Here is a 26,320-nt window from a genome sequence, read left to right as displayed (position 1 = left end):
ATTGGCTATGTAAGCAGGCAAAAATGTGGCTTGATATTTTCTCATAAAAAGGGATTCAGGCTAGTGGATTTGGGCCAGAAATAATAATTCAGCAGTGGCTCTGCTCTTCCCTCTCTTTCTTCCATACGATCTCTTTCCTCTTTTCCATGGTTCATGGCGGAATGAATACCACTGGGCTCACATCCGGTTTGTGAGATCCTCAGCACCCTGGCTTGTTCACTCACCCTGCAGGAATTTTTCATTTCTTTGCTGTATTGGCTCTTCTGGGTTTTTAGTGCAGGTCCTGATTTTGATTCCTTCCACCCAGAGCACACTCAATATTTGTTAGCACAGTAGTACCGCAGTTCACAATGCATATTCAGAACTGAGATGCAGTGTTATTTTTAAATGCAGTGCATGGAGGAAAAAATCAACATCTCTAAAACTAATTTTCTCTACATATAAAATATATATATGCTGTTAAAACTCCACAAAAGGAGCAAAAACATATCTAAGGATTCAACCTTGTGAAAGTTTATGTCAACATTGAATGCACAAGTTGATGGCTTCTTCCTTTAGCAGCAAAACCTATTCTTACCTCTCCCATCCTCCAGTATAGCTCCTCATGCTGTGAACGTTAAAGAAGAAATTTCACCAGTGACCAGCAACAGGAGGATATCTGGATTTCAGTTGAAAATTTTGTGTCATGCGTAGATATTAAAAAGAATTATTGGAGCACAACTCTTAATTGTACAGAAATCTAGCTATTAGATCTCCCACTGTGAAAGGCACGTACCAATGGGGACAGACACAATCATCTCGGCCATGGGCAAATGGAAATGACATTGCGTGTTCCCTGCTGGCCAGGGCAAAGTCAGAAGAGGCCTCATCTTCCTTCTTTGCTGCTTCTGGTCAGCATTGCCATTCATGAGTGAAGTCTCATTTGCGTCTGGCCGCTGCTGGCGCTCTGCAGAGTCACTGTGATGGCCCAGGAGGACAGCTGTTAATGAAGGTGTCCAGCATTTAGTGGAAGACACCGCTGTGCCTTCACTACGCTTGTGGGTTCGGCTTTCCTTTCAGTTCTCCTCCAAGCTGCTGCTGCTTTCGAGGCAGACACTTGCAGACGTGGAAAGCTGTCCAGCAAGCCTGTTTTTCACATGGGAAATCAATTTTTTGAGAAAATGTGATTTTCCATGGAAAATCTACACTTTCCAGAGTAATCCCACTAAGTCCAACCCAGAAGACTTTTTGATGTCTCTGAGAATACTTTTTTTATTAAGTGAAAAATGGGAATTTTCCCCATGGAAAACCCTCTCATCTGTTTTTTTCAAGCCTTCTTGACGCTCTTTACTTTTTAATATTTGTTCCATTGCTGCAGTTGCTTGGTGCCAGACTGCTTTGCTCAGTGTTCATTTTGATGATAAGTCAAGATAAAACTTATTTTCTCAACATTGAAAAGTTCTGTTTAGTTTATAAGAGTTCTGTCATTTTTCACAAGCTGAGTTTCAACTCCAATTATTGCTTTAAAAAATTTGTTATCCTCCATTGGCGACAGCCACTAACCACAGGAAAAAAAGAACACCTATAGTAACATACTTTGCTTAAGGTTGTCTTGTATTAGGTATAACATCATTTTAAACTGGTGACTTCATTTTAACTTTTTAAATTAATATATGATGTTTAGCACTCCTATAAGGAATTTATTACTATTGGTGCATTTTTCTGTCTTATACAAATAATAAAATACTAGAACTGTATTATTTGATTTTCTTTATGAGGAAAAAAAACGACCAGACCAAAAACCCAGGGAAGTTATCTGTCTTTTCTCAAGCAAGTAGCTCTTTAGTAATATATCACTTATAGCTGCAACAATGTATTTTCACTTAATGCCAATAAAATGTTGACTGATAGTATTTCAGAGTGACTCTATTATAATCTCTTAATACGATGTCCTAGCTAAATAACTGTTGTACTTTTTCTGCTACATATATTTTCAATCGTAAATATTTTTTTAATTGCACAGTATATAGTTCTGGGTGGAAAGAATGGCATCTGAGCATATCTTTTGGTAAACACTCTATGATCTAATCCAACATGTTAGATAATAACAGAAAAGAGTTCCTCCCATGGGATAATCCTGCTCCTTGAAGCAACTTAAAGAATTGTGCAGCGGCATTTTATTTCCAATTCTTGCTTTTCTTCTGATAAAATGCCTCTTACTAATCTTTGTAGAATATCCTGTTTTGCATTGCTTTGCCTGTGGCTACCAGATTTTTAATTATCTTCAGTGTTGGACAGCTCTGGACTCGAATCAACATAATTGAAGGCTTCCTTGTTTGTGAAAGTTGAGCTCAAAGTTAGACTGTGTCGTGGATTCACAGGTGCGAGTTCGTTTAAAACAATATTGTCACTTTTTACAAGAGTTGCTTTGTCCATGTGTTCTCTACTGTACCTGGCAACAACAGCATCAAGGAAGTCCAGCTTTGGTGGCAAAGTCCCACTCTCAAATAAGTATTTGGCTAAATAGGACACTATAATGTTAGTAAAGAAGGAGGTAAGCATAGCAAGTGTTTTAAATGGAAATCGCTGGATATAGATATTATTTTCATCTGGATAGCAGCCAGGATAGTAGATCAAGGGCTGAAGGTAGAGGTACGGTTCTCCTCCGGTTATTCTGAGAACAAGGCCAAATAAGTATCCTGCAATGGCACCGTAGGTGTTGGTTCCTTTAATAAATAACACACACAGGAGCTGGGGGAATATGATGATATAAACAAGGTCAGAGCTGAGGTACCACAGGCCATACACTGATGAAGCTAGCAGAGCCATTGCTGTTGCTGACGCTCCAAACAGAAAAACAGTGATTCTCATGACCCACACGATTTCCCTGTCTGAAGCCTGCAAAAAAAGGGCAGTGTTAGTTGTTTTTTTCATGGCAATATATGTATGCCTACATTTATGCACATAGTTGATATAAAATACTGCATTGTAAAAGGAAATTTTGCATGACATATTCAATAATATTTACAAACTAATATCTCTATCTCCGTCTCTATCTCCATCGCAAGCACGGAGAAAAAAAAAACCAAGGGTTATGGTTGGCATTCCCAAAGTTGTTAATCTTTAAGCATAAGGAAAAGTTTGATAAAGTGTCAAAGAAAAAAACAACTGCAGAGTGTTAGAGAGAACTTTTAAACATAAGCACAATATGGCTCAACCAGAAAAAAACTGTCCGCATCAGAATTTCTTCTCCATTTCCCAAGAAAAAGTCCAACTCACTAGCCCATTCTGTTGTCAAATGATTTCCTGATAAATCAATAATTCAGAAAGATGTCTCATTTTGTTAAGGATTTAAGTAAAACTTATGGTTGCAGCAATAACTGGGAGCTGTTTGGATAAACTTCAGTGCCATGAGAACTCTTGAAAGCTGCCTCCCCTGAGCTAGCTTTTTCACCTCTGTCGTCAGTCACAACCATAAACATTTTTATGACTTTCAGTTTATTCAATATACCGTTAGGAACGAAATGCTATACTTTTTCTAGTCATAGGTAGGAATGTGGAAGAGGTGTTTCATTATGAAATTACAGTCTATGCATCACCTAGTTAAGGTCTCACCTAAAATTTTCTCTAAAAGTAAAAATGAAAATGTAATCTCACATTTTGCCGAAAGGAAAGCTGGTAAATGTTCCGAGCAAACATAGAACTTGCTGATAAAATTGAAGAGTCAGCTGATGACATCACGGCAGCAGATACAGCGCCGAGGCCAAAGAATGAGATATAGACTGGGCAAAGGTACTGGAGCACGATCGGTAAAATCATATCTGCTTCTTTTTTAGTCATGGGATCAGGGACACCATACTCAGTCTCGTTCCAGGCTGTAATATGGACACCAGTATGTTATTAGTAACATTAGTAGTCACCAGCTACAGCATCTTTTGAATTCACATGTATTGAGCTGTTGATATTGCCACATTTTCATCCACATTCAATGACCAAACTGTTACTAGGGCCAGACCGATGGCATTTCAGAGAGGCAGTGTCCCACTGATTTCTATTAGGCAGATTTAATTCTGATCAGCATTTTTCCTTATCTCTAAGCTAAGTCTGACCACAGGCTGTGGTTATCCAGTAGAAAGTTTAATATTAAAACTTTGCATTGCTCATAAATGTTGTTTTCCTCAATAAAACAAGTCTGGGATCCATGTTTAACTGTTGTCTTGGATTACAGATTCATAGCTCAAAGCCATGAGTTAAACATTTCTAACAGAACGTTCCTAACAGTTTAGCTACGTGCTCACTGTGATGGGGATCACTCTCACTATGACAAAGACCTTGACAAGGATGTTTTGGTCAAGATAAGAAATTCCTGATGAATCATAGAATCATTTAGACTCCTTTAGTCTGGAAAAGACCTTTAAGATCATTGAGTCCAACCATTAACCTAACACTGGCAAATCCAACACTAAACCATGTCCCTAAGTGCCACGTCTGCCTGTCTTTTAAATACCTCCAGGGATGGAGACTCAATCACTTCCCTGGGCAGCCTGGTCCAATGCTTGACCACCCTTTTGGTGAAAAAAATTTTCCTAATATCCAATCTAAACCTCCCCTGGTGCAACTTGAGGCCATTTCCTCTCATCCTATCGCTTGTTACTTGGGAGAAGAGATTGACCCCCACCTCATTACAACCTCCTTTCAGGTAGTTGTAGAAACCTATAAGGTCTCCCCGAGCCTCCTTTTCTCCAGACTAAATAACCTCAGTTCCCTCAGCTGCTCCTCATTATTACTATTAGGACCAAATAAAAGTACTGGAATCTAATTCAAGCATTAAACAGAAATATTATGTCTGTAGATACCTAGAACGTGCAGAATGAGTTAAGCTCAGCCACTTGGGTAGGAACAATTTCCCCTGGGAGAAATATTCTATAATACTATTTTTCAGTGTAGTCTGCTGTTGAAGAAGTCATGAGTTGATTAATGATGTCACCTGGCTAGCTTATATCTACCACAAGCTTTGTAGGGTTTTCACACATTTATTGTACTATTCAGTTTACATTTATTGTACTATTCATTTTTAACTATTTACCTGTAGATGCTCCAATTGCACCAATGAGTACTGCAGGAAGAGCCATCACAAGACAGCCAAAAGCAGCCAGAAATGACAGAACTTGAGCATATGTGGCAGAAGATGAAGAAAGGACTCGCTGGAAATACGCTTGCCATGGGATTCCTCCTAATGTCTGCAAACACAATGGGCAGCATCCCGTCACTGAAGGCTAACTCTGGATATTGTTGCTATTGCCATATAGAGAGCATGTAGAAGCATCACTTGAATGTTGAATGCCGTGTTGCTCCTCTTTCATTTACTTATTGAATATTGGTCAGTCAGTAATAGCTGTAATGTTCATTCTCACAAGTAATGTCAAACCTTTGTAAGTCCACTTAAATTCCATTCTTTTAGACAAATTATTACTTTGTACAATTAGCAACAACACTTTGCACTTACATAGTCTCTGTAATCCCCAAGTATTGTAGCTGTATAAATACTTGATAAAGCCCTATGAAAGGTTATAAAATACTATTGTCATATTTCATATTTGAAGAATTTGGCCTCCAGTACCCTCCCCCCACCAAAATTAGATTAGACTCTGACAGGATTTGAAAGCAAGATTTTATCTTCCTTTATGAATGCATGTGGCCATTAAAACAAGGCAACACGTTCTGCATACATTGAACTCAAGAATCTGAAAAATTATTCTCCCATTGTCTTAAGCAAATATGATACCAATAGAAATTAAAGACAAAGCAGTAAAAGAAAGTTTTCTTTTATGGTGTCAACCCTTCACTGTTTTGGGGGTATATAACAGTGAAGATACTGATTAGACTTAAAAGTAGGTCTGCAAAATACGACACAAAAGAGTATTATCAAAGGCTAAAAAAACAAGTGCTAACAATTCTGTCTTGAGAGCAGGACTTGAATAGGCTCCACTAAGTAAATAAGTGCCTATGACTAAACAGCATGGAAAGAAAATGAAGCAAATTGCTCACTAAAAGTGCATAGCCCAGTTCTACACACTAAATGAGGCAGGAGGCATTTGGACCAAATAGTGCATATACAGGTGTTTCATATGTGTTTCATACACACACAGGGACCACATGAATATTTCACAGGCAACTCTGATTCTGACTTGCTATTTATGACTGTTTTCCTTTGCAGCCTTAATAATGTTCCTTTAACAAAGCTTTCCAAGCACGTGTAAATTTCTTGAGCTATAATGAAACAAACAAGGTGAAAGGAAAATGTGTCACAATTTGGCAACATGAGAGCTTTCCTTTGGTCATCAGCTGAGATGAAACCTTCAGGCTCCCCACACAGAATACAGCCACTTGAGCTAATGTCATACTTTGGCTCTCTCAAAATCTCTAAAAATTTAAGCTGGATAAAACAATATATTTTAATAGCTCAATTATCAGAAAACTCTGAAGATTTTTGGTTGAGATTATTTACAAAAAAAAAAAAACCAACAAAAAAAAAACCAGAGAAAGGAATCCCAAAGTACAACACGATAATAAAAACAGTGTAGAGTTGCCCAGGGACACTGAGAATGGAAAATGTTAGCATGTGTTGCTAGACCTTCTAATGGAAAGTACTTAATAACCACCAATCCCATATGTAATACATGGGTATTAAATAACAAAAGTCCTCAGTTCATTCTGGCATGTGTGCACATATGAATTCATCCATCCATCCATCTCTGCAAAGCTTTTTCTACATCACCTATACCTAAGGCATATTTAATCATTTGTATAACATATTTATTGCCTTCTGCAATATATAAATTCATCTGCCAAGAATGACATCATTTAAGTATTAGCTGCATACTTTTAATTAATTTTAGCATAAGTCAACTCTTTCAGCCTGATAATATTTAAATTGCATTCCTGGCAATGCTGACTTTGACAGCTGTGCTACAATATTGTACTGATATTTCACTGAAATCATTCAAATGTGCAGAAATATTGAGCAGGAGTCAAGAGGGTAAAAGTTTTCAGTTTGCTGGAAACTCTTAACTAGACTCTATTATTTTCAGCTGTCACAGTAACACAGTGTGTGTACTTAAATGCTTCGTTCCTTCATACAAGCCATCACTTACCAGTAAAAGGAAATTGTCCAGCCATGTGTAAATGTCAAGCGAGTTGATAGATCCAAGCCAAGGTGGTTGGTGCACCTGGTGCACAGCTGTGAGCCCAATGTCTGTCACTGCAGGATGGGACATCGCAAAGGGTACACTGATCCACTGTAACCAAAGAGTAACACTTTGTTCAGGTCTAAAGAAGGCATTCTGAACCTGGGAAATTTTAATATTAACATTGATCTGTTTTTCTTCTTCTTGCATGCTACAGATCAAAAGGCAAGTTGCTGAGCTGACTTGCAAGAAAAGTCAGGTTATGTGCCGGTGGATCATCCCTGAAATCCAGAGAGACTGGTAGTGGATTGCTTACCTCTGTTCTGGAGAGTGTGAATATAAACAGAGAATTAACCAGTGTAAATTGCAAAATCAGCAGGAAAGATACATTTATACATCTTGATTTTGTTTTCGCTAAACTCCACATATATTCTTTACACCCTTTCCTGGACCACACTATAGAGAAACATCTACATATAAACTTGTGTGCAATGGTATCAGGATTTGCCAGTATACAGGCATGAGACATCACAAACATACCTGAAAGCTTGGGAATTTGTTTTTAATTCAACACAAAACTATATCATGACAAGGGAGGGGTGCTGTTGGTGAACCCCCATCTCTCTTGCTCCAGAACACCCAGTAGCCCAATGTTACAGCACTTTTCTACATTGAAGGCAATTTCACTCTAGGATCTTGACAATTTTCAGTCTCTCTGCTTTTGATCTAGGTCACAAAATCCATTGAGAAACCCTTCCCAGAGACAGAAGGGGACAGTTTTGGCCACAAGGTTTCTTTCCTTCACCAACCGACTTTTTGTGCATTTACTTGCCAGCTCATTTTGCAATGATGTAACTCACTAACTCTCTATGAGGAGAACCTCAGTAGCTCCTACTGAGATGAAAACAAGGCTTTGCGCTATGTGGAACAGACCATTGCAAGCATGGCATCCTTAAGGCTCCAATGATATCCAAAACACGCAGATTACCACAATCCAACTGATCAGATTTAAGTGTATGGGGTAACAGGAGCAAGGAAGGGAGAAATCAAACATCTTCCTCGACTTTGTTGTACAATTACTGCAATAATGTGTGAAGAATATATGAATTATTGCCATGTTCTGCTGCACTGCCTATTATTCAGGCTGCTTATCATGTACCATAGTATTCTGTTCTCAGTTACATATTAAACTTTGCCAATTTAAGCACTTAGGCAGAAAGATTCCCTTCTCACTGTCTGCTTGGGCTTTTCTGGGAAAGATCGCCAAAATGTTTCAACTGTCTCCAAGATATTTTGAGGAAAAAATAAACATATTGTCAAAATTAATGAATGTTAATACTCTTCTTGTTGAGAACTTCATGGGGAACAAGGATGTCAAATGGGTTTTTTTATTCTTGTTTGCGAATGTCAAATCTCAAACATGTCCAAGTGATGAGCTTCTGAAGAGCTGTAGTTTCCCCATACCCAGATGAGATTTTCAGTAGGGTAAATTTCTAAAGGTCCACCTGCAGCCTGCATGCCACAGCCCAGGATTAAATAGGGACTGTATTGCAAATGCGTGGTGAGCTTTTGTAATCCATTCCAGTTCCTGACAGTAAACTAGCTCTTTGTGGTCTCAAGGATTACCTCTATATCAGTAAATAAAACAAATCAAGACACTTTCTCTGGCCCTGCAGTTCACTGACATGTCATGGTTTACATCCATACTTCTAGACTCCTTTCCCTGCCAAAAAGGACAGCCCCCAAGTGTTCCTGGGAACTATCTGGGAAAGTATTAGTTGGCATGGACCAAAACAGTGCCAGGACTGTGTTAACAATTAAGCACTACACATGATCCTGTGTTTTCACCTTGACACTGTTTAACTTGCTTAGTATAGACATAGACTCAATTTCCTCATTGAGTCCTTTCTAACTGGAGTAGAAAATTTGCTGTTTTGAATGGAGGGCAAATAAAGCCAAGGCTTGCAGAAGTGAAGCAGAAACTGGGATTTTATGTTGGGACTTGAAGCTTGGGGGTGGTAGTAGCCGGTAGCTAGAAGGACCTGGGCATCATGGGATTGGAAACCAGGAAAAAAAGGACTTCTACATGGTGGCAAAGTGTTTAGAATGGGGAATTAATAATATAGTTGAGATGCAGAGTCAGTAAATAGTGGGGATACAGTGCAGGATCAGGGAAAGACTCACCAGGCAAGATAAAGACAAAGAGCTGAGAATTGCAGATGTGGGTACAGGAGAGTGAGGAGGGAAGGCGAGAGACTACATGGGATTGTAAGGAGAAAACCAGGGAAGTATGTGGGGTGGCTGGGGTAGAGGTTGTGGAAGCCTCAGGAAGAAGCTGTGGCTGAATTGAGGAGCCAGGGTAGGGAACAGAAGCGATTATAACAAGCATCTCCTCTTGGGTAAGGAGCTGGAGAGGAACAGACGTTAGAGGAATGAGCACTAAAGCTCTGTGCCAGTGAGAATACAAACTGCTCCAGAGCCTGGAGGGGAAGCTGGGATACCTAAGCCTGTGACATCTTCTGCTGTGACACCTACTGTGAAAGTGTCCCATCTCATCTAAAACGGCCTCACCTAAAGCATGACCATTTTGATGCTTCCATCTGAGGAAGCATGACCATCTGAGGCTTCCAGCTCCACTGATGACTCTCGAGGTTATGAATATGGTTCCTTCTACATAACATTATTGTTATTTATTTTGAATGGGAAATTACATAAAGAGCCCAACCTGAATTAAAAGAACACTATTAAAGCTACGGATCCAACCATTTAGAAGACTGCTATACAACCTTCATTTGCTTTCCCCTCCTTGTCAGGTTCATGCTGCCTTTAATACCGGATCACGTGTCGTTATTCCCACGGGATCAGGGTCTTTAGCAGTGCGTGAGTTGTTCTCATTGGAAAAGCATTTCTGTACCTTGATTTATCTACGGTTTTGGGAATTTCTGTAATGCACACCATCTGTAGAAACTGAATGGTTCACAAATATTAACATGCATGCTAGGGAACGAGACAGTGTTTCCCACACTGTGCAGATGAAGAACAAAGGTATGAGAAAAGATCTGCAATAACTTCTCATGTGAGGTGGCCAACTGGAACTTGGTTTTGCTTTTTCAGAATATTTAGCACCATTCCCATGAAGTCAGTTACAACAGGGAATGCTTAGCACTTCTGCAAATTAGGCCATAGGCCTCACAGTAGGATGCCACAGAGTGAGGACACACACAGGGTTGGTTAGTGACCACCTGTGTGAGCTCTGGCTGAAGCAATTTCCCTAGAGCTGCACAAGGACGCTCGTGAAAGCAGAGAAACAACTCTGGGTCCCCAAGGTGCCATTCAGTTCCTTCACCTTGAGCCACACCATTTATTTCAGCCTGTCTCAGATCTTTGCACACCTGTGACCATCTATTACTGCCACTGGCAAACAAAGACAGCAGCTTCTTTGATTGCACCCCTGTGATCTGAGCCCTGTTGCATTCATGTTTTTCAGAGTAGGGTTTAAGGAACAGCAGTAAATAAAACAAAAGGCTACCCACTAGCATATCATAGGTAGCTGCTGAGGAGATATTCATACCACCATATCCAAACAGCAAGGTCATCTGGTGAGACTTCCTATACTATGGTCTCCAAGGACAATGGAGGGAAATGAAGGAAAAACCAAGAAGGTGACTTAAAGCAGGAGGTTAACTAAGCTGCGTGAGTAGGTGACAGCTACAGGAAAGAGAAGCAGGAGAGTATCAGCTCTGCAGGTGCAATGCCAGTGTTTCTGGACTGCTCTACTGACTGGTTTCTATGTCTGATGCCTCCTTCCAGTGCCTGTGCCACAGTCCTATGGACAGATAGGGAAGGAGTCAGCTCCAGTCCTATCCTGAGTTAGATATATACTCAGCAGGAAAACTACAAGCGTGTTTGCACTGTCAGACTGGTTGGAAAAAAGCCAAGGAATTTGGCCTCTCAGTCAGCATTATTGTCAAAGCATGGGCTTTGATTGATGTAAATTGATGTAAATGTAGATTGATGTAAATGCAGACTCTTTAAAGTCAGGGCTCTGTGAGTGGAGATATTCCTCCTCTGTGCTTTCAGTGGAGACATAGTTCCAAAACTGAAGGTGGGCAGTAGGTCTCAGTAATCAGCATAATGCTGAGGGCAAAATCCTCAACAAAGGAAAAAAAAGCCAAACTTACCAGTCCCAGGAAGATGCAGAAGAGCTGAACTACATCGGTGTAGGCCACAGAATAAAGCCCACCCACAAGCGTGTACATGGTTGCAATCAGGGCAGAAATAATGACTGAAATATTGACATTAATGTCAATGATCACACTTATAGTGGCACCTATGGGGAAAAACAAAGCACTGTGTGTCAGTGTATGTCACGATATGTCTGATGAGAAGGCTCACCTTCATTAAGTTGCCTATACAGGTGCTGGTCTGACATTTAGCAAGAGTATGAAGGTATTCCCCCCTCTATATTCTGCATACCCCTTCTGCACCTTTGAAGGGAGTGGAAAAAGGAAGGCTCCTGTTGGTCTAAGTTTAGCATCTGTAATTTCACAGGTTCTTAGGAAATGGAGGAGGGAAGGGTCCCAACAGCCTTTCCTTACATTGCTCAAGCTCTGGAAGGACTACACTCTCTTGTTCTGCCTGGGGAAAAGCATCCACTCACAGAGAGCTGAAGCCTCCCTGGGTGAGTTGCAGTGGCATGGGAACAAGTGTATCATTGCAGTAAAGGCTGTGCCTAGGGGAGGTTTACTGCAACATATCACACCCTTTTCTCTTTCACTTATGCTCTGAACTAGCCCTTTTTGACCAAGGAAGAAATGGTAGAGGCGGCATCAGCTATAGAGACAATTGCACACTGACCCATCTAAAGTCCCCTTGAATTGTTTACATGGGACAAAGGTGGGGTTTTTTGCAAACTGGAGAATCCATCCGCCGTTGTTGACCTAGAAACCAAGAACTTTTCCAAGCACCATCAATCAGGTTTCATTTGTAGAAAACAAATCACAATGTTGAGCTGACTAGTCAGTCTCTACAAAACGACTCATAGAATCAAAGAGTTGCTGAGACTGAAAGGCACCTCCAGAGATTGTCTAGTCCAAGTCCCCACTCAAGCAGTGTCAGCTAGAACAGGTTGCTCAGGATCATGTTCAGTTGGGTCTTGAATATCTGCAAGGGTGGAGACTTCACAACTTCTCTGGACAACCTGTGCCAGCATTTGATCTCTCCCACTGTAAAAAAAAGTTTTTTCTTAAGTTTAAATAGAAATTCCTGTAGTTCTGCTTGTGCCCATTGCCTCTTGTCCTGTCACTGGGCAGCACAGAGATGAGCCTGGCTCCAGCTTCTTTATTCTACTCCTCCCACTGCCAAATCAGGTATTTATGCACATGGATAAGAACACCCTGAGCCTTGTCTTCTCCAGGCTGAACAGTCCCAGCTCTCTGAGCCTCTCCTTATATGCCAGATACCCCAGTCCCTTAATCATCTTTGTGGCTCTTCGCTGAACTCTCTTCAGTATGTCCATGTCTCTTGTATTGGGGAGCACTGGATCCAGCACTCCAAATATATCCCATCAGTGCTGAGTAGAGGGGAAGGATCCCCTCCCTCAACCTGCTGGCAATGGTCCTTCTAATGAAGTCCAGGATGCCATTGGCTTTCTTTGCTACAAGGGCACATTGCTGGCTCATGATCAACTTGACTGCCTTCTAAGACTCCCAGGTCTTTTTCTGCAAAGCTGCTTTCCAGCTGGTCAGCCCCCAGCCTGTACTGGGACATCAGTTGTACCTCCCCAGGTGCAGGGCTTAGCATTTGCCTTTGTTGAACTTCATGAAGTTTCTGTTGGCCCAGTTCTGCAGCTTGTTGAGGTCCTTCTGAATGGCAATACAACCATTTGGTCTGTCAGCAACTCCTCACAGTTTTTATTTTTTGCAAACTAGCTGAAGGTGTGCTTGGTCCCATCAGCCAGGTCATTAATGAAGATGGTACACAACACAGGACTCAGTATTGATTCCTGGGGTATACAGCTGGTGACTGGCCACCCAGTGGCTTCCATGCTGCTGGTCACAGCCCTCTAAGCCCAGCAGTTCAGTCAGTTTTCAATCCTCCTCACTGTCCCTTTATCTAGTCTATACTTCATCTGTTCGTCTATAAGCATATTACGGGAGATGGTGTAAAAAGCCCTTTCTGAAATCCACAACATGCCCTGCTCTCCCTTCGTGAACCAAGCCCGTCAGCTCATCATGGAAGATGTCAGGTTGGTCAGGAATTATGTCCTCTTCATAAATCCATGCTGACTCCTCCCAATCCCCATCTTGACCTTCATTTGTTTGAAAGTAGTTTCCAGGATCATTTGCTCTATCGCCTTCCCAGGGACTGAGGTGAGGCTGATCAGGCTTTATTTCCTGGTATCCTCCTTCGTGCCCTTCTTGAAGATGGGAGTAACATTTGTTTTCTTCCGGTCTTCAGGAACACCCCTAATCACCACAGTCTTCAGAAGCTTACTGAAAGTGTCCTTGCAATGCTATCAGCCAGCTTCCAGAGCATTCGTGGGATACATCCCATGAGGTTCCATGAAATTGTGTCTGTCCAGTCTATTTAAATGTTTCCTAACCTGATGCTCCTCTAGCAAGCCTTCCTTGCCCTGGCCTTTCCTAGGGTTCTCAGGGTCCTGAGATTCCTGAAGGCTGATCTTACCAGCAAAGAATGAAGCAGAGAACGCACTAATACCTCAGCCTTTTCCATACCCTTTGCCACCGGGTCCCCTGTCCCACTTACCAGCAGTCCACATTTTCCCTAGTTTATGTACTCATAGAAGACTTTCTTGCTGCCCTTCATTGCCAGATTCAAATCTAGCTGGACTTTGGCTTTTCTAAAGCCATCTCTGCATGCTTGGACAGTGTCTCTGTATTCCTTCCAAGACACTTGTCCCTGCTTCCACCTCTTGAATGCTTCCTTTTTATGTCTGAGTCCTTTTTCAGTCAGGAGCTCCTTTTTCATCCATGCAAGTCTCCTGCTGGCTTTGCTTGTTTTCCTGGTTGTCAGGGTGGACTGTTCTTGAGTTTGGAGGAGGTGATCCCTGAATATCAATCAGCTCTCCTGGGCTGCTCTCCAGGGCTGTCTCCCATGGGATTGCTCCAAGCAGATCCCTGGAGAGGCCAAACTCTACTCTCCTGAAGTCCATTGTTGCGGTCCTGATTTTTGCTTTGTTGCCTCCTCTCTGGACCGTGAACTCCACCATCTCATGAACACTGCAGCCAAGTCCGCCTCCGATCTTTACATCCCTCCCTAGTTCTTCCTTGTCTGTACGTAACAGGTTCAACAGAACACCTCCCTTCATCAGCTCCCTGGTCATTTGTTTCAGGAAGTTGTTGTCAGTGCACTCAAGAAACGTCCTGAATTGCTTGTGCCCTCCTGCACTGCCCTACAGGCAGCTACCAGGATGGTTATACATTTCCCTCAGATGTGTTAGCTATTTCAAGTGATTGCAGTGTTTTAAAACCATGTTTAAAAAAAAAAAAATTCCTCTCCTTCTAATTAGGATAATTTAAATGAAACATGTTGAAATAACTTTTAGTCCTTGCAGGTATTGTAGATGGATATTCTTGACCACATAGGTGGAAATGTTCTGGCAGTAGAACACAACATGATGTGTGGTATATAAGAGCTGCTGGGAGCTGTCAGGTGGCTTTTTGTCGTACAGTGAGCCTTCAAAGTTCATGTGCTTAAGGATTACAAGCTTAGACCACTTTCACAAGCTGGAAACCCTGTCTTTCCCTTCTATAACCCTGCCAAGCAAGAAATCATGAGGAAGATTAAGAAGTGAAGAGTACTGGGAATAAATATTCATCAGTAAGAATAGGTGTGCGAATTAGGAGGTATAATATAACCAGATTATTCACAGAATAATTAAAATCAAAACCCTCAATGACTTTTACAGTCATTGACAGCCTTTAACTGTCAACAGTTAATATAAACCTACTAGAAAGGTAGTCACACCACTGGCTTTGAAATATCACAGATTAGCTTGTCCTCAATCAAAAAGAAAATATATTCCAAATACTCAGAGTGTTCTTCAAGTTATTCAACTCCTATCACCTCAGCATGTAGTTTGTTCTTAGTCCTTTAAGGATTTTGTGATGAAATTGTGGTAAACAAGCTCCCCATTGCTTTGCAGTTCATCAGAGCACAGTTGGAGAGTACCTTCAAAGTTTATTTTCTGTTTAAAATAGCTTGTGCTAGAAAGCATTACCACATGCATGTGCACTATGCGTGTCATTAGCTGGGAAAAGTCAACTACTATTGCTTCAACTCAAGGGCTTTGTCAGTTCTTGAAGGGATTGCTAAATTCAGGCCTAAAATATAATTAAAAGCCCTAGGAACGGATTTTTTTCAGGACTGGATGAGTAGCTGGGTGATTTTCTATTGAGTCATAGTTCCACTACTTCTCTGAATCCCTTCTTGAATCCTAAGTATTATTTTCTTCATTTTGTTGAGGAGAAAGCCATTTAGAATTGAATAATACTTCAATTTATTGATCAGCATCTGTTTCACTTCTATTATTTGTGCTATTGAAAGTTCTGTATATGTACGTCTCCTATATGCAAAGGATTATTTTGTTTAGATGCATTGGCAATAATCATTCATATCTTTAAGGGAAATTTTGACTCACTTCTGTGATGTCAGTGGTGTGAAAGAGAAGCTGCGTCAGCCTTGACATAAAAGGGACATTTGCAATCACTCATGTCACCCTCAAAATTAAAGGAAATTTGTTGCTAAATCTTTTCATGCTCTTTGAAAAGGGACAACTTAAAGGCACCTGAAAATGAATAGATACCTTGCGTGTCTTTCCATTACCAAAATAATTAACAGGGTACCATTACTGGGTTTAATTATTAGTTACCACGGGTCTGAGAACTGTCACACTCTGAATCATTTGGCTACGATAGTTAGCATTTGAAGCCAGAATTTTAATGCATTTCTGATTTTCTTAGTCCTTTCAACCTGTAATAAATTAATATTTATACTGCTTATTCCTTACCTAAGGCAGAGAAGATGGCAGCAGCCCAAAACATTTCTCCCATTAAAGCTGGAATAAACAGTAGCCCTCCCATCCTTTTTCCATAAAGCTGCTGAAAAGGATCTAGCATTGTCACATAGCCTTTGGATCGCATGGGTTTTGCAAAAAAAAGGCCACCTACAAAGAAAAGTAGCATAAGACACCAGCTGCAGTGGAGAATGCATTGCCATTAAGGGGTAAAACATTGATTGTCAGTTAGGAGTACAAAAATATCAGTATTACTGTTTTTTTTTTTTAAAGAAATAAGTACAGTTAAAATATCCTCTAAGAACTCTTACCTTACATCTGTCCACAGAGTTACATAAGCATATCCACACCATTAATATCTATGGTCTGATAATGCAAAATAAGTTTGCCTTATTTTGTCTGGTTCAGTTTACTTAATCTGCCATTATGGAGGCTATCAGAGTTTTGTCTAATTTTGGATCAGCCTAAGGGAATGGCTTTTCCACCTAATCCTGTTCATTCTTAGAGCAGAATCCAGCATGAATTTTCACATGGTCCCACTCTAAAAATAAAACTGGGATCCCTGGATCAGAAATACAAGTTCACACATGGTTTAGTGCACACACAGCAAATCTGATTCTTTCAGGACAATTCAGATTTATTATGTATGCTTAAATCAACCTTACTACACCTGTGGGGTAGGTAGGTCAGATGCCTTCTCGGTTCTGCAGGTGTCAGGCTCCCCAAACATTTGTCATATACACTTATTTCACTTATGCATGTTCAGGAATTTTGATGTATCACAATTCTGCTCTGCCTGGCTGGCTTATGGGCTGGATGTGTACATAAACGTGCAAATGCCTCACCTTTCTAATGTACAGTCCTCAAATTCTGTCTGGCTAGGGAAAAAAAAGGACATATCTCAGGAAAGCTGAAAGAGACCTTCTATGGAAACCTGTGTAGTTGCGACCTACACGTGACTATAAATAAGTAGACTTCTACCACAGTAAAACTGCTGAAATGCAATGTGTAGAGTACAATAAAAAAACCTGGAAAACCATTCAATTCCCAATAAAATCTACTGTACAGTATTTGGCGCCCCTTATTTAGGTTCTTCATCACAAGATATGGAATGTATTCATCGTATTGTACTAAAGATTTTCCATATTTGTATGTATTGCCTTATATCACTCATATTTCTTCATTTCATTAAGTTCCCTGAACAGAAGGTACTGGCTTACCAATCACAATTTATGTTTACTGCTTATATTAATGCTGTGTTTAGGCAGGTTGTTTGGATGCAGAAACCCTCCAGCGTTTTTTTACTATTCTTGGATTGGTCATGGATCCTGTTCCTATTCTACTTGTTATGTCATTGTTACAGAAGACAACTAAAAGAAGAAAGAAAGAGTCACTGGTATTATAATCTATCAGGATTTTCAAACACCTGTCAAATGAGATAGGGGATATTCTAACCTTTAAAACTAAAATGCTTGAAAAATTGGGAAAAGTGGTATGCAGCACAACATTGAACTAACAGGGAGATTATAGCAATCTTAAATCCTTCCAGTCTGAAGTAATAATATTTCTTCTAGACATGTATTTATAGTTTTGATTTTTTTTTAAAAAGAAGGATAAACAATTCCTCCCCCCAAACATGCATGTACAGATCACGCCTACAGAAATGCTTTCCTCTCTGTGCTCTGCAGAGAGATACATGGTCACATGATACATATTTCTTTTCTCTGCAGTGACCATTATAATTTCCAGGAAAAAAAGTCTGGATATATAAAACCAGCTGGCAATGAGGGGAGAGGCTAACTGAACACCTTCTGGGCTATCATTAATTTGTGTCAATTCTACAGAGGCTAAGAGTCAAGAAGATGCTTGTGACTACAATCCTAATGACTGCTTAATGACATCGATGGATCATGACCTTCATGACCTCATAATGACATCAGCTGATCTCCAGGCAGACATCTACTGTGTTATTGTTTTCCTTACAGGAAATAGAGCTGCTCTCATGGTTGGGAACTACTACTGGAACTGGAGCTGGCCCGCACGTTCCAGAGAAGAGCATCTACGGTGGGGAAGGTTTCTGCCTGGGAAGAGAGGAGAATGAGGACAGGCCATAAGAAAGCGTTTCCAAGGGGAAAAAAAAGTCAGGAGGGAAACCGAGTTGTAAAGGAATAAATGAAAGGGGCAAGAAGACCTGGATAAGCAACGAAAGAAAACAAAGGGACAGGTGGGAGGACCATGAGAAAAGGCTCAAAATAGACTGAGAGGTCAAGTATTATTAGAAAGGCTAATACACCAGTGACATTAATTAAAGATGAAAAACGCAGCATCTTTTTTGTTGCCGCAGGGACATGATCTGTTCACAAACTGAGAGGATGTAGTTGACATTTGTGGTGTATTCATCAGGGCTCACAAGGCAATACTGTCATTGCGAGCTGCTCCATGTGGTTGAGACATGGTGAGAAATTTGTTATTGCTATTATTTTTAAGAAAAGTAAGGAAGTTCTGAGACTACATTTCAGGAATTAGTGGCCACAGCATTAAAAATTATAATACTGTCTGTATTTTACACTCTGACCATGCATGTGGCAGGATTGCATATTTGCATTTTGACATGTGATTTGGAGTTTTGTATTGCATTTAAGAGGATGCTTGGTCCAATTTTTAAGGAAACAGATTGGTTCTACTACAGATTTCCTACACAAAAGTAGACAAGTTACTTAGACTCTTGGTGAAGATCTGTAAGGTATAAGCACTTCCCTAACCTGAAAGTTTTTTTGCCATTCTTGAATTCCAAGATTTATAGGTGCCCTGATACTATCATGTTCCAGATCATACAGGCACTTAAAGAAAACCTGAATATATAAAACTTAGTATATATAATTAAACAGAAATCCTAAAACAAAACCTTTCTTATTGCAACCTCCACAGACCACTATGGTTGAAAAAATCAAATAGGTTTTGCCAAAGCATTCAGGAGACTTAAGGTACCAAACTATTTATAGTGATTTTCTGTTTTTCTTTTTAATAGCCAAACCTATCAGCAGAAGGGATCCAGTTTACCTCAGCATCCTTTTATCAGACCCTAGTCATTTAATTTCAAACGATGGACTTGTCATCAGAACTGTTTAAAATGAGAGACTACTAGCTTTAGTTCTTTGCTTACCTAAAACCAGACTAAGGGAATATCCGATAGGTGCCTGAGCCCAAGCTAAACCGTAGCCTGGGACATACACAGCTTCTGCTGTCCCGTTGATGTAACCTCCTCCAACCCACGTGGCTGAAAAAGAAGAATTGGAAAAGTCTTTAATGTGCACAAAGAAAGAAACCTCCTGCATTGTGGAATGAAATTGTCATCACCTATAATATTGCTATTTTTTATTATATGTAATGTACAAGTGCCAGACATGGCATCCTTCTATAAAAGATAGTCCTAAGTTGAAAATCTTACAACCTAAGCATATGAAAAAAGGTCAGACGGACTGAGACAATCATCAAGGTGTCTAAGCATCTGTATAGTCAGTGAAGATGTGAGAGCTGAGTCCCCCACTACTTGTTTACAATGAATGAACCATATCAACTCATTAACCATTACCATTTCCTTTGTGTTAGTCCAAATGAAGGAGAGGTATAAGGGGGGATCTGAAGAATGATAAACATATAATTATAAAGTCATCCCATCCAGGAAAGCTCAAAGCATTAAAATTAGACAAGAGTTTCATGAATGCATCATTTACTAGGGCCTTCATGAAAAAAAATTGCCCTTAAAACCTTGCTAAATTTTAAATTGTGGCTACACAAAGCACATTAGGTAAACTGACTTCCGTATTTCCATATAGGACTGTAGTGGTTTTGTGTTGCTATTTAAGTTCTAAACTTTGACTCATTTATTTTTGTGCTTCCTGAAGACATATTCCAGAAGTGAATTGTGCTATCTGTCTATAATATTTCTGATTTTATCTCTCTAAAAGCCAGCAGTATTTTTAATATACAAGCCTCAGACCCTTAACGAATTGATTCTCTGCCTTGAAGGGAAGTTTCTACATTGGAGAACTTGGGACCTACAGTATGTATGAAAAAAAATCTCCAACACAGAAATGTATTGTGGTTACATCTGCAAAAACAATTCATAACAAATTATGTAATAAAGTATATCTCTTGCTGTTTGCAGATTCCATGCAAAAAGTTCTTGATTTTCTCTAATGTATAATGAGTGAGTTTTATGAATCTGGGTCTGTAGTTTGAACAAGGGCAGGCAGATCATTACAAGTACTAGATTTTTGTAATGCTGTTTTGATTTGCCTCAGAAGCCTTTGCCTTCTTATATAAGAGTAGTTCAGGCTTTCTATGTAAAAATTCACAATTGTAAGAAATTTATTTTTCTTAAGCATTCTTCAGAATTTTCCCAGCATCCACCATCATACAAACAAACTTTGGAGATAAACACAAATGAAGAAAAAACCCCACAAAAAATTTAGATAAACACAAATGAAGAAAATTTAATTAAAATTCCTAAAGAAATTTAATTGAAAATCTAAATGACCACTCTTTTCCGCTTAACTGTGATATCTCTCAAATACTACCAGAGGTTTTTTTTTTTTATCTCAATGCTAAATTACACCTTGGATTGAGAATCAAAGATCTCCGGCAATCAGAGCATTACAATTGTCCCCTTTCAGCATTTTGAAGCACAGGAATAGACCACTCTCTTGTTGGAAATAGTATAATGGGCTTGTATGAGGGACATGCATGCAGAGAAAGTCTGCAACAAAAGAATTGACCCAAGGAACCCTGTTATTGGCAGACTTTTGGGTGAGTGATGCCCATGTGGGACCACATGGCGAAGATGGGTGAACACTGATTCTTGATGGGAGGAGCAGGCATAGAGAATCTACATAAAAAGTTGTCAGACGTTTGGGATTTTGTGCCTCTTGAATGTGTGAATTAATGTAGGTAGCAATATGATACTTTGGTTACCAGAGTCCTAGAATCATAGAATCATAGAATCATAGAATGGTTTGGGTTGGAAGGGACCTTAAAGATCATCTAGTTCCAACCCCCCTGCCATAGGCAGGGACACCTTCCACTAGATCAGGTTGCTCAAAGCCCCATCCAACCTGGCCTTGAACACTTCCAGGGATGGGGCACCCACAGCTTCTCTGGGCAACTTGTTCCAGTGTCTCACCACTCTCACAGTAAAGAATTTCTTCCTAATATCTAATCTAAATCTACCCTCTTTCAGTTTAAAACCGTTACCCCTTGTCCTTTCACTGCACTCCCTGATAGAGTCCCTCCCCATTTTTCCTGTAGGCCCCCTTCAAGTACTGGAAGGCTGCTGCAGGGTTTCCCCAGAGCCTTCTCTTCTCCAGCCTAAACAACCCCAGCTCTCTCAGCCTGTCGTCATATGGGAGGTGCTCCAGCCCCCTGATCACCTTTGTGGCCCTCCTCTGGACCTGCTCCAGCAGGTCCATGTGTTTCTTATGCTGGGGGCCCCAGAGCTGAACACAGTACTCCAGGTGGGGCCTCACCAGAGTAGAGTAGAGGGGGTGAATCACCTCCCTTGACCTGCTGGCCACATTTCGTTTGATGCAGCCTAGGATGCAATTGGCTTTCTGGGCTGCTAGCGCACATTGCCGGATCACGTTCAGTTTTTCATCCACCAATATCCTTAAGTCCTTCTCTGCAGGGCTGCTCTCAATCCATGCATTGCTCAGCCTGTATCTATGTTTGGGATTGCCATGACCCATGTGTAGGACCTTGCACTTGGCCTTGTTCAGCTTCATGAGGGTCACACAGGCCCACCTCTCTATCCTGTCAAGGTCCCTCTGGACGGCATCTCTTCCCTCTAGAGTATCAACTGCACCACTCAGCTTGGCGTCATCTGCAAACTTGCTGACGGTGCACTCAAATCCACTGTCCATGTCCCTGACAAAGATGGTAAATAGCATCCCGATGTGGACCCCTGAGGGACACTTTGTCACTGATCTCCACTTGGACGTCGAGCTGTTGACCATTGAGTCCATGACTACCTGGGATGTATGTTGCCTATTGTGTCTCAAGAAGCACAGACTTATGGAATAGGTTGTAAGCACCTGTATACAATAACAGAAGTAAATATTTAGAAAGCGAATTGTATTTGTCTCCTTCCATGGAAAAAGCATGAGCATGAATTCTGCATAAACCCACTGATACCCACTTCCAGACGGGGAATAATATCCCATAGTCAAAGACAGATCTCCAGCACTGCTGCAGCTGTGATGCAAGGAGGCTTCAACGTCCAGCATCGATTTGCCTGGGGTTGCTACTCAGGTGGCGGGTGTTCTTCAAGGGGCACTTGGACACTATGCCTAGCTCCCTTATTTTCTTCTGGAAGGGGGCAGGTCACTTCCCTTCCGTGTGATGTTGCAGGGGCCATTGCCCTCCCTTGGCTGGGGACAGGAACAATGCCCTATGGACAGGTATTACTGGGTAGGGTGGCATGGAGGATTTAGCACTTATTTTCAATTTTATTCTTAATTACTGGTTTGGGGATTGAAAAATAGCTACTGATCAATTTTTCTGTGCACATGACTGTTCTGGGACATCTGCCAAGGACCCCAAAGTTCTAGGAAGGTGTTATATGGCTTTTTCTGAGGGGGTGAATGGGTAGTCAGCACGTACATTGACATCAGTAACTACATTTCTTAATAATGGGATATGATAGGATGGGATTTCAACCTCAGATATTAATTTTCTGATCCTCAGTTTGCTAAGCCACAATTTAAAGTTAGTTTAATACCTTTTTTGGTGAAATTCTTTTTTCTTTCCTAAATCAGACAAAAGGAATACAAAATGTAATAATCTGTGGAAACACTCATGTGGTAATCTGTTTTAATCCTCTCTTTGCCTGCCCTCTGAAGGACCAAAAAATGCAGCAAATACCAATATCCATTTAAAACACGCATCCTAAAAAATGATCAGAAAAATACTGAGGATATGGAGAGCAATTCCACTCCTAGTTTATATGAGGAACACATGAGAAATTAATCTCAAGAGTTCTTTATATATATTGATATATATTAGAAAATGAGATTTATTGGCAGTTCTTTGTGAATGATCCCTTGTCTGACCACTCAAATTATTGAATCAGCTCATCAAGTTCTGTAAAATTAAAATCCTGACCAACTGAAATGAAAAATGAGATCAATAGATTATTACTTTTTTGGTCATGTTTGTAAGCATTTGATTATGTTGTCTCAAATATTTCCTTTGGGGTTTAAACTCAATCACCGAAATCAGAATAGACTCAAGTTTGTTGCAGATACCACTTCTTAAGAATTTCACCCACGAATTAATTAACACCAATATTTAATGCAACATTTTAACTATAACTATGTAAAAATGATACACAAACTAAAGGCGTGTCTACTATGGTACTAGTTAGTTCATTTTAACATGAGCTGCTGTCATCCATCCCCAGTGCAAGCTTCTCACTCTTTCTGTTTTGATAATTGCAGACACACTCAGCCTTCAACAGGCTTTGTGTTTAGGCGGATCAGTAGCTAGTTGATACAGCTGCTTCTTCAGGATCACAGCGTACATCCAAATATGTCCACAGCCATTATTCACAGATAATGAATTTGCTTTAAGGCTTTTAAATGCCGTTTAGAAAATCAACTATAATTACTCAGGAATATTGAGTCCCTCCCTATGAAGTCACAATGCTTATGCTCTGAATTTGATTTTAAATTTTTAGGATTTAAATTATAAATTTCTGTCATCCTCCCCATCAAGTAGCCCTAGAAACTGGTACCGTTTTTTTTAGCCAATATCCATGGAAGATGGTAGTGTTTGTCTCGGGCAAGAAAGACAGAATTAGGCCTTATCCCAAAATCCAAAGTACTTCATGTCAATACTAACAATATCCTTTCTGGAGATCCTTAAAAATTTGTTGTTTTCCTTTTATGGCATGGACTTTCCTTTTTAACTCATATTTAGACAACTAAAGCTGTAAAATATAAAGACTATGTTGGAATAGCCATATATCTCGGGAGGCAAGGTTATGAGGTGCAAAATCTGCATCTATCATTTTTAAAGAAGCAAATATGTCCTTGAATAATGTGACCATTTAGTAAATTATTGTAGATTTTGATCATCTTACTTTCACAATTATTTTGTTATGGCTTTACAAACTAAGTTTCTCAATCAACCTCACCGAGAAAAAACGTGGACTAACCCCTGATTCAGTAGACTTGTGCCCACACCTAACTTTGTTTGCCAGGCATGGTTCCTCGAAATTGAAAGTGTCATTTACTTGCCATCTCAAGCTTTAATTGCCATATTTACGGAAGGCAGAGGGGAGAAAGTACGTGAACCCTGATAGTATAAAATCCATGAGTGGTTTAGCTGCGCAAAGGCTAGGATCAGCTTGATGTTCTACCGCAGAGGTGATATACTACGCCACCTCTAGAGCTTGCATGAAACGGGATGAGCATCTGTGGGTGTGAATTGTGGTGGTTATAGAAATTGCCTGCAATATAGGAAGCCCTAGTTCAAGTCTCATCTCTGCTTCAGCTGTCATGAAAAATATTCCTGTAAAATAGGATTAAGGAGACCAGAATTTGTGTCTTCTTCCGCAGGCAAAGCTGTTCATCATAACCACTTGCACGGGGAATGTCTTGTTTTGTCTCCACTCCCCCAATCTAATGATTACAGTTTTGTGGCAAGCAATATCTCTGCAAAATATTCTGGTTTCAGTGCTCTTGAAAACATTTAATTCAGCAGAAAGCAGTCAAACTAGCTCTTGCTATGAGCAGAATCTTGTCATATCTGATGCTTCAGTAGCCAATGGATATGTGATACAGTAAGTTGTAGCAAAGTGTGAAAAGTAGAACATCTGCCTGTATTCAAACTTTATTGACTTTTACAAATATTGTTTACTCAATACCCAAATATTCAGTCTTTGAATGAGCAAAATGCCACTGCAAGGGGATGGGAATTTCTCTTGATTAAAGAACACAGAATTTTGGCCCAAGTTTTTATGTGTCTCTTCCTTATTAGATAATTGTAAAACCAGAACAGAGCAAAACAGCAGAACATAAATATAACCTGATAAATCCAATTTGGCAATTGAAAGGACTTTGCCTGAATAGGATTTAGAATAAATTAAAAAAAAATAAAAATGAAGCATGCTTAAAAATCAAATTGCTTAAATAAAAATAGTGGGCCAATTCACTCTTCCTATAATGCACTTTTATTCCGATTCTATATGTTAGCTGTAAGACTTGAGATTTTGGACTACATTGTGAATATCTTGTTTACCCAGGTAAGACACCTGGTTCGACTGGCTCTGGGAGTCAGACAGCACTGCTATGAAAATTAATTAAGAACTCTTCCTTAACCCAGGCTTTTCCTACTGATATTACTATTCACAGTAATGTAGTATTTTGTCAAACTGCTGCAAAAGAAGCTAAAAGAATCCACAAAGTAAGTTTGCTGAAATCAGTGGATTTACAAGTTTGGATTTATGCCAATTTTATTTTAGAAACTTACTCTTAATTTATCCTGCTCCCCCCCAATCTTTCAGATTAAACAAAAATAACTCACCAATTTGGATGGCTTTAACAGCAATAACAGTTATTTTAAAACTGGATTTCTTATTAATCTATATAAATTCTATACTTCTGTCCCAAACATCTCTGATCTATAGATGAATATGAAAGCAATGAATAAGAAATATAAGATATTCTTCCTGTATGATTTTAAAATATTTGTTGTTTTTATACAGATGCCACATTTGGCTGTTCAATAAACAACGTTAGCAGCAATTGGGAAAAAAGTATATATATTTTGTCCATTTTGCATTATTCAACATGCAGGTTACACTTCTTCATTCAGATGGAAAACTGACAAGTTATACGCTGGTTAAGAAAAATATAAAAGGTGATTTTTTACATACCAGTCATTGTAAATCCACCGACTAGCAAGCCAATGTCTCTTCCACCGACTATAATAGCTTCGCTGCGATCTCCGTCGCTGCCGGTGTTCTTGGTTTTCCAAGCAGCCCATATCCCAACTGCCAGGATAGCCAGGTAGAAGACAACTATGGCCACCAGCCCCTCCGCATGGAAAGCCATGTTGA

The 26,320-nt window shown here is 40.0% G+C and overlaps 1 protein-coding gene across 1 annotated transcript; it reads right to left on the bottom strand.

Annotated features, from left to right (window-relative positions):
• Nucleotides 1-1,909: 1,909 nt before the first annotated feature.
• On the bottom strand, nucleotides 1,910-26,320 carry SLC5A7 (solute carrier family 5 member 7). Its single transcript, XM_009472605.2, has 8 exons — nucleotides 26,138-26,320; nucleotides 19,367-19,480; nucleotides 16,198-16,353; nucleotides 11,348-11,496; nucleotides 7,134-7,277; nucleotides 5,066-5,219; nucleotides 3,637-3,854; nucleotides 1,910-2,877 (listed from the first exon to the last, which is right to left on the bottom strand). Exons 1-8 carry the CDS (start codon nucleotides 26,313-26,315, stop codon nucleotides 2,254-2,256), a joined length of 1,737 nt encoding a protein of 578 aa, XP_009470880.1. The 5' UTR covers nucleotides 26,316-26,320; the 3' UTR covers nucleotides 1,910-2,253.

Source organism: Nipponia nippon, unplaced genomic scaffold (assembly GCF_047370975.1).
Source record: "Nipponia nippon isolate SJK-2023a ecotype South Korea unplaced genomic scaffold, ASM4737097v1 scaffold_2, whole genome shotgun sequence".
NCBI classification, from domain to species: Eukaryota; Metazoa; Chordata; class Aves; order Pelecaniformes; family Threskiornithidae; genus Nipponia; species Nipponia nippon.
The sequence above is the reverse complement of the archived record's forward strand: the minus strand, read 5'-3'. Positions and strand labels throughout refer to the sequence as shown.

Bases quoted from the DNA above. Each gene is read 5' to 3' on its own strand.
- SLC5A7 (XM_009472605.2), bottom strand. From the start codon at position 26,315: ATGGCTTTCCATGCGGAGGGGCTGGTGGCCATAGTTGTCTTCTACCTG. The intron at 16,354-19,366 runs GTAAGCAAAGAA...TTTTCTTTGTAG, and splicing joins TTCCCTTAGTCTGGTTTTAG to GTGGCCTTTTTTTTGCAAAA. The intron at 5,220-7,133 runs GTAAGTGATGGC...TTGTGTTTGCAG, and splicing joins TGGACAATTTCCTTTTACTG to ACATTAGGAGGAATCCCATG.